At 49.5% G+C, this 12,552-nt stretch overlaps 1 protein-coding gene across 1 annotated transcript in view; it reads right to left on the bottom strand.

The window, feature by feature from the left end:
* Positions 1–12,552, bottom strand: part of PDE2A (phosphodiesterase 2A) — a 48,349-nt gene that overhangs the window by 1,090 nt on the left and 34,707 nt on the right. Inside the window, exons 14-26 of the mRNA XM_063304762.1 lie at positions 11,624–11,702; positions 10,488–10,665; positions 9,804–9,916; positions 9,408–9,485; positions 8,663–8,785; positions 7,308–7,378; positions 5,984–6,106; positions 5,303–5,390; positions 4,355–4,402; positions 3,166–3,240; positions 2,633–2,732; positions 1,061–1,173; positions 664–702 (exon numbers count right to left, since the gene is read on the bottom strand). Of these exons, the coding sequence (XP_063160832.1) occupies positions 664–702; positions 1,061–1,173; positions 2,633–2,732; positions 3,166–3,240; positions 4,355–4,402; positions 5,303–5,390; positions 5,984–6,106; positions 7,308–7,378; positions 8,663–8,785; positions 9,408–9,485; positions 9,804–9,916; positions 10,488–10,665; positions 11,624–11,702 (1,228 nt within the window). The remainder of the gene's footprint in view (positions 1–663; positions 703–1,060; positions 1,174–2,632; positions 2,733–3,165; positions 3,241–4,354; positions 4,403–5,302; positions 5,391–5,983; positions 6,107–7,307; positions 7,379–8,662; positions 8,786–9,407; positions 9,486–9,803; positions 9,917–10,487; positions 10,666–11,623; positions 11,703–12,552) is intronic.

Consider the following 12,552-nt stretch of genomic DNA (forward strand, 5'->3'; position numbering starts at 1 on the left):
ATGCCCTCGGGATGTGTTGGCCACCAGTTCCCAACTCGGAGCAAAGCTTTCCTTGATGTCCAGCAGCGCAAGTGTCTCCATGCGTCTGTTCAGGGGCATGGGTGCCTGTAGCCGGGGCAAGAGGCATTGCATCAATGGCTCAAATTGCGTCACTGGAATTATAACCTGTGGGTTATCTAGTTTCATTTCTAAAGATGTACATACAGCTCTCAAACTGAAGTCCTCTTTGGTGTTTAAAAGCCCTCAGTTCTGAAGCAATTTCCCCGAAGAAGATCAAGGAAAACCTGGGCTGTCCAAGAACTGCCCCAAAGGGCTGCACTGTTGGACCGTGTTTGCAGCTTGGAACTCGGAAGAAGGAACTTCGTAACCAGAGCCAAGCAACAGAATTTCAGGTCTGGCCTGGGATCGAAAATTGGGGCGTTTTCCTTTCCCCTGATTCACTCAGGCCTCGCTCAGCCAGTATCCCAAACATGGCACTGCAACGGCCTGGGAATTGTGGCTTTCCCAGGGCATCCGAGGAGCATCAAACCCTCGGGGAAATCCCAGGGTTTGATGTTTCTGGCCTCAAGGCTTTGGGGCCGAGAGCCTCACGGAAAGCACGGAAGAGATTCCTGAGAGGGTTTCCTGCCTTTAGAGATGGCACTTTCTTATCTTCTTACATACCAGATCTCCCTGGGAGAAGAATTCCTTGTAGATCAGTTCCTGGAAAGCAAAGCCGGGGCTTCAGTGCACGTGGTGGAATTTTAAACTCTTCAACCTGCGCCCTCCTGGCTGGGTTCCCCCCCTCCATCTGCGGCCACCTCAACCCCTGAGTAGCGCCAGTTACCTGGTTCAATCTCCCCCGGCCTGGTGCCCTTCCGATGCGCTGGGGTCTCACTCTGAGCTCTTCCAGCCATCAGCTGGGAGGGCACCCAGCTGGAGAAAGGGACGACCCTGGCAAATCTCAGAAGGTGCCAATCTCAGCAGGGGCCTCTGTCTGCCAAGGTGAGGCTGGCGCTGAAGTGTCCGGCATGCCAGCCTGGTCGGCTTTGGCTCTGGTGGGGGGCCCTTCGGTACTCACCGCGATCTTGCGGGTGGTCTTCCACCCTTTGGTCTGATCTGAGAGGTCACATGAGGTCATGAGAAGGCACAGCAGGAGACTGTGGTGCTGCTTGTTCGAGGGGTCGTAGCCAGCTGGGGAGGGGAGAGAGAGGATGAGGAGCAGGAGGAAGGGGGAGGAGGAAGTGGAAAGGAAGAAAAAGGTGGGAGGGAAGGAAGGAAGGAGGGAAAGGAGGGAGGGAAAGAGGAAGAGGAAGAGGAAGGAAGAAAAGGGAGGGAAAGAGAAAGGGAAGGGAAAAAGGAGGGAAGGAAGAGAGGGAGGGGAAGGGAAGGGAAAGAGGAAGGAAGGAAGGAAGGAAGGAAGGAAGGAAGGAAGGAAGGAAGGAAGGAAGGAAGGAAGGAAGGAAGGGGGAGGGGGGAGAAAGGGGGGGAAAGAGAGAAAAGGAAGCAATAGAGGGAAGGAAAGAAAGAAGCATACTTGCCCAAATAAGTATAATGCAGTTTTATTTTGTGTGTTTCTTTCCTGCCTAAGACATCCCCTCCCTGCAGAACGATGAACAGATTCGGTACCTGACACAAGATCTACTTCCGGCAGGACCTCATTTTTAAAAAGGAAGACCAAGTTGCCTGCCTTCACCATTGTACAAATGTGTTCAAGACACGTCTTTAAGGAAAGGGAGCTAATTTACGGAACGACCCCTCTGCCTGCTTGTTCTTGTAAGCTATTCTCCATCATGTGCTTGAGAAAATACCTGAACCTACAGTCCGTCTTTTTGTGCTTAATGCATTTTTCTTTTTTAAGAAAGAAAAAGAAAGAACGGGTGGGGAAAGAGTGGTGATATGCAAAGACGTGCAAGAGAGCCTCCTGGGTCCCCTCAAAATGCCACGAATAAGGCAAAGTGATTCCACAGTAAATATCCACTTTTCTCCTTATAGAAGTATTTTCTGAGCTGCCCAGACAATTTCAGATGCAAGTTGCTATATAAATATAACTCATGGTTAAATGTCAAGCTCAGGGAATAGCACTGGGCTGACCTTGGTGGACCCCAGAAAGCTGAGCACAGTTGGACTGAATTAAAACTTGGATAGGAGACCACAAGGAAACCCCAGAGCTAAATTCAAAATAATCTCCTCTATGAAGATAAGGGCGACCCACTTCCACGGCTGCCAGAGAACGGCTCATGGATGCGTCTTGAGCCCAAATTGCAGACAGCACTTGGCCAAGGTCAGCTGGTTTCAAACAGCTAAGCTGAATCAGATTTGATTAATATTTGGAGGGCAGACACCAGATACTAATGGGCTGCAGGCTAGATTGGAAAGGTGAAAAAAAATACATTCTGGGAGAAGGCAAGAGCAAGCCACTTGCATCCTGCCATCGGGAAAATTACCCAAACGCATCCATGCGGATGTCCAAAGCTGAGCTCAGCTTGAGGGAGTCCATATCGGAGGAGCTGGTGTGAGTGTGTGCGTGTGTACAGGTTTTGCACAGGACAGAAACACGACTTTTGTCCTTTAGGGGTTCGGCCATGCCCCTCCCCTCTGCCTACCCCAGGAGAAGAACCCCAATGTCGGAAGGACGGGTGTCACACTTTACCGTCTGCCATTTTCTGCAGGTCTGTGAAGATCCTCAAGTGGTGAGCGAGGTCAGTGGCCAGGATGATGTCCCTCATCAAATCCAGCATCCTTTGGTATTCCTGCGGGATCAACCAGTCTCTGCTTTACCATCCTGCCTTGCTGCTTGATAAAGACAGGTGGCTCTGTTGTCTGAAGGAGAACACCTGACTTGGAGGCCTCTGAAAAGGTCCCAGGTAAGGACTCAGCAACTCCATCAACAGCTTGGGGAAGCTGGTGGAACAGCTGAGGGCAGTGCTCCTCAGCCTTGGCAACTTTAAGATGTGCGGACTTCGATTCCTAGAATTCCCCAGCCAGCATGGATGGACTTCAACTCCCAGAATTCCCCAGTGAGCATGACCCAGAGCCGTCTGGGGAGGGGAGGAGTGCCAAGAACATCAAGATTGTATCTTCACCTGTGCAATAAAAGCCCTGCTCCTTTTTTTGTGTCTCCACCCCCCCACCCCTCCAGCCTCTCATTCCTGTGGATGAGCTGCAGTGTGTCTTGAAGCTCACCTTACGGGAGAAGTGATCGAAGATATTGCAGCCGTGCGTGTTCAGGATAGCAATGGCTTGAGCAAAATGATGTCTCTGAGAACCACAAACATAAACAACAACAGAAATGTAAAGGAATACGTTGTATAAATGCACTCATAAATTACAGGTAGTCCTCGCTTAACAACCATTCATTCAGTGACGGTTTGGACTTATGGAAAATCTGACTTATGACTGGTCCTCACACTTACGACCATCACAGCATCCCCACGGTCACGTGATCATGATTTGGGTGTTTGGTGACCAGTTCGCATTTATGACTGTTAGCGTGATCGCCATTTTTGACCTTCCTGGCTGGCTTCTGGTAAGCAAAATCAATGGGCAATCGTGTGATTTGCTTAATGACCATGTGGTTCGCTGAATGCCTGCAGTGATTCACTTAACAAGTGCCACAAAAAAGATCATGAAATCAGGTCGGATTCGCTTAATGACCACTTTGCTTAGCAACCTAAATTCTGGTCCCGATTGTGGTCGTTAAACGAGGACTACCTGTAATAATTTTTAAAAGTGTGTATGTGTGTGTGCACGTGCGTGGGGGTGTGATGGAGCACTTGATCCAGATCTGCAAAGGGGTGTGTGGAAATATAATCGATTCCCCACTCCTCCAACTGTGTTGGGTATCCACAGGGGGTGGTCAAAAGGGTCCAGATGGTGGCCACAGTGATGCAAATGAAGTGTCGCTTGTATATAAAAAACAGGTGGGCATTCAATCATCCCATCATGGCCACTATCTTGACTTCTCTGGCCATACCCCGAGGACACTTCTGTCTCCCAGGCAGAGGAGGAGACGAAGTCGTCCTGCAACCATCTGTGTGGTAGCAGCAGAGGCTTGTTGAACTGACATGTGCTTCCTGGAGCATCGGTGCCCATCCTGTTTATACCCAGGTGGATTTCCAGCGATCCGCCATGGGCAGTGGAGAAGGGATATCCCAGAGTCCCTGCAACCCACAGGGTTCTCCCTCCCTCCCTCCCGGCCAGGCCAGATCTGGTCCTGGTTCCGTTGGGTGAGGGGAGCAGCAGATGCTTGAATCCACAGGGGAGGGAGCCTTGCTTGGGCTCCATCACAGTCTCCTCCTTTAGTTGTCCTCCTATTCTGTGCAAGAACGGTTGACCCTTCTCAGCTGTGGGGCTGGTCCCCCTCTTCCTTTACCTCCATCACGGACCCCTCGGAGCTGTACAAAGCAGCCAGGACGGATTTCTGAAAGAGAGGGAGGAGACACGTCTTGTTGGCAAGGAGAGCCCGAAGGGGAAGGATGGGCAGAAACTGGGCAGACGTTGCGATGGGTGGAGAGGGTCTGCTGGCCTGGGCTTCCCCTGACTGCTTCTGCACCTCTTCCCTTGGCCACAGGGGTGGGTAGTTGGCAGCTTCACCCTCCTTCTGCTTCAGCCAGCCCAGAAACTCTGCTCTGGCCCAAGCTTGGTCTACCCATGGTTTGGTCTGCCATGGAGAGCCAGTCTTCCAAGCCCTGATGCTTCTTAAGGGTTGGCTCTTGTGCCATCTCCATGGTCCCATAATTGGGAAAAGAGGTGCCTTTCATGACCTCCTCTTCCCAGGTTATTTATGCTGACCCCCTGCCCTTTTCTACTGAGGACCAGTGATGTTGGTCAAGGAAGAAATCTTGCAATTCCTAGCCGACACAAGATAAGGCGAGCATTTCAAGGAATGTTTTCCTCTGCAGAAAACAAGAACCTCCCTGGGTTTGTTCTCCTGAGATACTCCTCTGGATCCCTCCTGATCTCCAATCTCTCTAGATTCTGCTCATCCCATTAAAACGTTTCTATTCCTACAATTCTTCAGGCTTTGTTAGATGTCCTTTCCAGCTATGAGTAGCATCTTCGCCTTCAGTGTTTCTCAACCTCGGCCACTTTAAGATGAGTGGACTTCAACTCCCAGAATTCCTCAGCCAGGGAATTCTGGGAGTTGAAGTCCACACATCTTAAAGGGGCTGAAGTTGAGAAATACTGTTCTACAGCCTAATTGTTCCTTGCAAAGCAGGAAGAGCAGAAGAGAAGGAGGAACAGGATCTTCAGCAAAGGGCAGGATCCAGCAGGTCCCCCCCCCACGACCCCCCTCGTAGAGGGCGCTTTCCAACCATACCGATGCCACCTGAAAGGAGTTGTTGGTACCCCGGTGGTCCAGGTCATGGCACATGCAGGAGATGAACAAGGCGAAGATTTCAATGTCTCTGTGGAGAAAAAGAAACCATGGAGGTGGTGGAGCTGCAGAAGTCATTGAGATACTTGGAAGGCCCTCCACTCTAGGGGTACCCCCTTTATGCATGAGACCCAATAAAGAGGAAACAGGTTTGAGGGCTATTCTGCCTCTTCCTGGACTCCCCACTCCCTCTGTGTCAACCTTCCCAGGTGGACCAGATAGGAAACACGACCAGATGAGCTAATTCTACTTTATCGTAAGGCTGCATTGACGGAATCTTGCAAGTCTGAAAGTACCAATCTCCCGCCGTCTCTTTTACAGCCCGAGAAACCAGGGAGGGTCCCTCCTGAGTCTCTTTCTCTGCCCATTATGCAGCTGTGGGCTCTGCCCTCTCTTATCTGACAGTTCCTTAAGCAGCATCCCTCCATCTCCCAAGGTCATTCCCACATACCATTACACACTGGTGGTTCACAAGATGAACACGAGCCAAGAGCTGTTGGTTCATGCTCCGCTTGTGATCCCCCAAGACCCTCAGATCCTTTTCATGCATCCTGCTGCCTGGTGGGGGTCTCCCTCCCCAATGACCCCGGCATAAACTAAGCCCCAGCAATCATGTCAACCTACTCCAGATAGTTGACAAGCTCTAGATTCTTGTAGAGCAGGAAACAGAAGTGGGAGACAGAGAAGGCGTGCATCCAGTTGTGATACGGGGGGTCTCTATATCCCTTTTTCACCATGAGGCAGAACCTGGGGGAAATGAAAGAGAAGGAGAGCCACCAGGTAGACAGTGCTGTTTATTTATGCCTGAAATTTAAGACCAAGCAGCCATTTCCCATCTGTAAGAGGTCCCTTCCTTGCCATGTCTCTTTCAAAAGAACCAGAACACAGACTGCACGAGGAGTACAATGGTCAGCCTCATGGAACTTCATGCTCCAACAGCCAACCTCACAGATCTCTGTGCTCCGGTCCAGAAGGGGCAGTGCAAAGCTGCTGCTTCTGGACTGGAGCATCAAGCTTCCACTGACCCCTGTATCCCTAGTAGGGTCAGCAATCTAGTTCTTGAGGAAGAGACCTCCAGGGACCCCAGAGTGCCACCCATGGGTCTCTCCAGGCCTACTTTGTCCTCTTGAGTTAACCCTTTGAGGTAGTCCAGACAAGATACACAAACCATGAGCATTAACACCATATTTATTGCAAGGTTACACTAACAGAACCTTGCAAGTCTGAAAGTACCAGTCTCCCGCCGTCTCCTTTACAGCCCCAGAAACCAGGGAGGGTCCCTTCTGAGCCTCTTTCTCCACCCGTTATGCTGCTGTGGGCTCCTCCCTCTCTTGTCTGACCATTCCCTAAGCAGCATCTCTTGGCCCCGTCTCTCAAGGTCGTTACAGTTTCCCACATCCGCTGTTTCTGTGGGCTGAGATACAGCACCTTTGCATGACAGCGGTCTAGTCTGCAGCTCTTCCTCCTGTCGTTCCCACATAACCATTACACCTGTGAGTTAGGCTGGGTTCAGACAGGGACTGCCTCAAGCTCACCAACCGGGGTGTGGTCAAAAAAAGTCAAGGTGGTGGTCATGTTGGTGCAATCAATGCTCCACTTCTTTTTTATGCACATCACGAGGCACATAAAAAATGGGCAGAGCTTTGATTGCACCATCGCAGCTACCACCTTAAACTTTTTGAACACATCCTGCGGACCCCCCTGTCATCTCTTGAGCAGCATGGCTGAACCAGGACTTCCAGTGGCTTTTGTCTAACCGTGACACCCCCTTGGGATCTGCCCGTTATGCAACAAGCAAGGATCCTGCCCTTTTCTATGGATGAACTTGGCTAAGGCTGTGCTCTCATTCCACCTGTGCAAAAGGGGAATCAAAGCAAGTTCTTCTGTAGCTTCAGGATACATGGGAAGGAGAAGGAAAAATCATCTTCTGGTCTTCTCCCAACTGTACCTGACAAGAGTTTGACGGTCAATTTTGTAACTGCTGATGAAATTCATGTCCTGAAGCATGCTTAGAATGGCCTTTGGGGAAAAGAGAGAGAAAAAGGGACAGGTGAGTTCAGGGAGAGGGTTGGTGATGGGGACAGGCCATTTGCTTGTGGCCGGGGCCACGTTGAGATATCTTGGCCTCCTAGGGGCCATAAGGGGTGGGGTCAGTGATGTCATGGCACTGCTGAAAGGGGCCAATTCTTTTTTTTTTTTACACCAGTTTGGGGGGAGTCATTCATGGAGGCTCTTATTTATTTAAACGGGGGAAAAAAAGCAGTAGAAAAGGACACTTGGAAGCTCAGTGTTTCTCAGCCTTGGCAGCTTTAATACGCGTGGACTTAACTCTCAGAATTCCCCAGCCAGAATTCTGGGAATCGGGGGGATTCTGGGAGTCGACACCTCTGAAAGCTACCAAGGCTGAGAAACACTGCTCTAACTGATCCAGAATGCAATGGCACGCCCATGTGACATCACCATTATATAGACTGCAGTGGCTACTAGTGAGCTTCTGGGGGTGATTCCGGGTGCTGGTGGCCACTGAGGAGGCTAGCCTTCTCTGCTCCTGGGCCTGCCCAAGGTCTGGATAGCCCTGACCTTGTTGGCCTTTAGCAGAGCTCTAAAGAGAGGGTTTTTTTTTCCAACCAGGGACTCAGCTAGGTTGTCATACAGGTAGTCCTCACTTAACAACCATTTGTTTAGTAACGGTTCAGACTTAAGACGGTGCTGAAAGAACTGACTTATAACCGGTCCTCACACTTACAACTGTTGCAGCATCCCTGCGGTCAAATGATCATGGTTTGGGTGCTTGGCAACCGGTTCACATTTACAACCATTGCAGCATCCCATGGTCATATGATTGCCATTTTTAACCTTCCTGGCTGGCTTCTGGCAAGAGAAATCAATGGGGAACTGCGTGATTTGCTTAACAACTGCAAGGCTCATTTAATGACTGGTGATTCACTTAATGACCACCACAAAAAGGTTGTGAAATCAGGTCAGAGTTGCTTAATGACCGATTCACTTAGCCACTGAAGTTCCAGTCTCAATTGCGGTCGTTAAGCGAGTACTACCTGTGTGCACCTGCTTAGGTATGTGCTTGGAGTTCATTGTCCTTGGTGCAAGAGGCTTCTTATGGATTTATTGTTTGGGGTCTGCTGTTTTTAAACCTACATAAGCTGCCCTGAGTCGCTTGGCAAATGAGAGGTCTTAAAAACCAATCAATCAATCAATCAGTCAGTCAGTCAGTCGGTCGGTCGGTCGGTCAGTCAACTGATCTTTCCAGAGGCTTCAAACAGGCAAATCAGGGCTAACGCTCACCATCGACGTGTCGTCCTCCGGAAGGGAACGTGGCGTGTATATGAATTTGGCGAAGTCCGGGTCAATGTCCGGAACGGGGGTGATCCCTTCGTCTAAAAGCTTGTCGTATTCATCATCGGACACCTGGAAGAGGAAGCTGTGCATCATTTCCGAGGGGAGAATGGGCGGGTGCCTCTTCCTGATGGGATAGCAGCGTCGTCCGCCAGGCAAGAAGCTGCACGGCTGTCTTCTCAGCTGCCGTTTGCCCTGTGCCGGCCCCAGCTGGAACGGGAGCTGCTTGCTCCGATGGAAAGGGTGCATTTCCTTGCCCACCCACGTCTCAGCAGGCCGGCCAAGGCCATTAAAGCAGAGAAATCAGCGGGGGGGGGGGAGCATAAAAACATCAAGATGGGGTTTTGATGGTGCAGGTGCAGCCACCCGCTGGATTTTTGACCTCCCCGCCCCAGAGCAGGGCCTTGAGCACGCAACCGTAGCCAGCGTCTTGACTTTTTTGGCCGCCTCCAACGGACACCCCTGAATTAGCATTTAGAGCACCCTTTCTCAACCTTTTGACCCTGGAGGAGCCCTTGAAATACTTTTCAGGCCTGTTCTTCAACTGAAAAGAAAGAATGAAACCTTCTTCTTTAATGTGAAGCTGCCCGAATTTGAAATAATTTTTTAAACTAAACTGTGATCTCCGCTAATGACCTCTCACAGAACCTTAGAGTTCCACGGAGCCCTGGTTGAGAAACCCTGGTTAGATTACCTTCATGTGATACATCATCATCTCATTGGCCAGATGACTTCGGTACTGAGCCTCACCGACCTTCTTATAGAGCAAGGACTGTCGCAAAAGGGGGGAAAAAAAGGAAGGTTCAGTCCATCACAGTGAATGCAACTTCTCTGTGGGAGATATTAGTGAATGAACTTCCAGCGAAGCCTTTCTCCCTGAGCCTCCCCTAAGAACAAACCAAGTTTACTGGCAACCTGCCATCTGGGTGCATTGAGATCAGACCCCAGAATTTCTAAAAGTTCAGCAGATTTGACCTTTTGCATCCAGAAGCTCCTCAGCATCACCTGGACAAGAGCCAAGGGCCACCACGAAAGAAAGAAAGAAAGAAAGAAAGAAAGAAAGAGAAAAATTAAAAAGAAACTTGCATACGTGAGCTATGCTGATGCCACAGTAGATGGAGAATGCAGTGGCCAGGTCCTCATCAAATTTGCTAAACCATGGCCCGTTGATTTTATTGACCAGCTCAGCCACTCCAATCACCTCTAGAAGATGAGAGAGGAAAACAGGGATGGGGCAGTTGGAAAGAAGAAGAAACTCACTTGGGCCCACCCTCCTCGCTCTGCATGTACCCCTTCTGCAAAGGGGAAGAGTGATGCGACTGCAAAAAAAGGCCAGGGCAGTTCTGGGCAGCGTCATCAGCAGGGGTGTTCCTCTGAATCAAGAAAAGAGTTCACCTTAACTTCTGCACTGCTCAGCACCGTGGTTTAGAAGGATTCGGAGAAAAGGGAACAAGATCGGGGAATGACAACAAGAAGGTCTAGGGAACTGAAATGAAACCCTGTATGGTTAAGCGAGAACTACCTGTAACCTTGAAAGCTTTGCAATTTGCAAAAATTGGGACCATTGTCAATTTCTTTCCCCCCTCCCTCTTTCTTTATCACTCCCACCCTCCCTTCTGGCACACTGCGTGTCCTTCTGAGCAGTTAGTGACTTAAAAGGCAAGAGACACTGCCAACCCGGAGGGGCACTCTGTTGGGGCGGTCTGACAGAGTCCCGGAAGCCCCTCGGCCAGGGAGGCAGGGGATGCGCCCGTCCCCCGCGGGTGCCGCTCACCCTGGTTTTCGTCTTTGATGGGGAAACAGAGGATGTTCCTGGTGCGGAAGCCGGTGCTGTCATCCACCCCGCGGTAGAAAAGCGGGTGAGAGTAGGCGTCCTTGATGTTCAGGATCTTCCCTGTGGTCGCCACATGGCCGGCTATGCCCTGGTCTGCCGGAATCCGGATTTCATAGCTCTGTCCCCAAGGAAGGAGAACCTGGTGGTTACTCTAAATAGAGTTCTTTTTTGCTTTAGGTATTCCATAAAATGCCACAAAGAGGGAAATATAAAATAATAACAAAAAGAAAAGGGGAAAGGGGAAAGGGGAACAAAGAAAGCAATACAACAATAATAACCCAAATTATGTAGAGAGAGAGAGAGAAAAAAAGAAAGAAAGAGAGGCTTCTGGTTTGTGTGTGTAGATAGACAGACAGACAGAAAGAGAGAGAACACAACAGTTACACAACAGTTTCAGTAAAAAATGCCTATATTTCACTTTAATTGTCCATAAATTCTCTGTGTCTGTAAGCAAGTCATTCAGAAGTTGCAAGTAACAGACAGAAACTGATTTTAGGAAGACTTGTGTCTTGAAAGGCCTCACTCAAGACAACACACAGAATGGGGGGCAAAAAACCAAGATTTACAGGCAGCTTGAACTACAGTAGTCACCAGAAGAGAGGAAAGCCAGTTGGTCATAAATGTGTTTGAATTTCTTTTCTCCCAAGTCTTTGTTTTTAACAACAGCTCAGTGGTTGCGTGGGAAAAAATGTCATGAATCTTATTTGGCAAAGGATGTGTGTCCTCTCTGGAGCAAGGAAACATCCTCATACTTGAGGCAAATGAGCAGAGAAATAGGAAGGCCGAGTTCAATGCGCTTCCAACTTGATTCCTGGTTCTGAAGTCTATAGCTGGTCAGGAAAGATGGGTTTTAGAACGCGATCCTCATCTTGAGGAGCAGGCGGCTGAATCTGGACCCTGTTCTGCAATTTGAATTCTTGATTTTTTTTTAAAAAGAAAGAATGTTGGTCTTCCAGAGACTAGATCTGCAAAAACAGGGCTCCAGCCTCTAAGAGTAGAAAATGGAGACTGGATTTATTATGCCTCCTCTTCTTTATTCGTTTATTCCCACACTCCCGTTCTACTCCCTTGCTCACCTCATCATCTACCACACCTCCGTCAAACACCTTGGCCACCAGTTCATGGCTGCTTCTGTCCAGCAGGAAGACTGAACATCTGAAAGAGAATCACATGCAGAACAAGGGTGAGAAGAGATCCGGCAACAAGCAAAAGGGGGAACAAGGGAAAGTCATGAACCCTAAGCAAGGAAGCTGCACCCATTTCTGGAGGCACAGTTTTTGCTTCCTGAAGTAAAAGCACGCCCTCCAGTCCAAAAACCAGTCCTAGGATGTGTGTGGGGAAGGGCTAGAATGCATTTTTCTTATTCCTTCCCTTCCCTTCCCTTCCCTCAGTCATCTTTTTTCCCCTCCCCTCCCCTCCCCTCCCCTCCCCTTCCTTTCACTTTTATATCAATTTTAAGCTTTCTGCTCCATTTTCAGCTGGAACAATTTTCTTGACCTTCACATAAGGTGGCTGAGATCTGGAAGAAGTACGATGACTTCATATGCGATGACGACACTGTGCAAATGAAATGGATTTTGCGACTTGAGTCATTGGCATGGTGCGTGTGGCATTGCTTGCCTGTCCCTGAAGATGCCTATGGCGGCGAGACAGACGAGGCATTTGCACAGCGCATCTAACCTGGGTGCTAAAATCCACTAACTGGGTTTACATTTACACTGAATGTCAAGCCTATCAACATGCTTAGCTACAGATACACCTAACCACTATAGATATTAACCCAAATTCAGCAGGTGAATACAGCCCCTAGATCGGTGTACGGTCTGGCTTAGCATGCCATGCGAACAGAACCATTAAGTTCCTCTCTTATTTTCCTTAATGTTAAAGCAAATTATTTCAAGGGAGGGAACGCCGTGATCTGCAAGTGAGCTTAGGTTGAGATGAAGTCCATGGGCCTTTCCAGACGGCTCTCTGTTCACCCCCTAACTCTGGGGAACAGTTTGAA

This window comes from Candoia aspera, chromosome 5 (assembly GCF_035149785.1).
Source record: "Candoia aspera isolate rCanAsp1 chromosome 5, rCanAsp1.hap2, whole genome shotgun sequence".
Classification (NCBI taxonomy): domain Eukaryota; kingdom Metazoa; phylum Chordata; class Lepidosauria; order Squamata; family Boidae; genus Candoia; species Candoia aspera.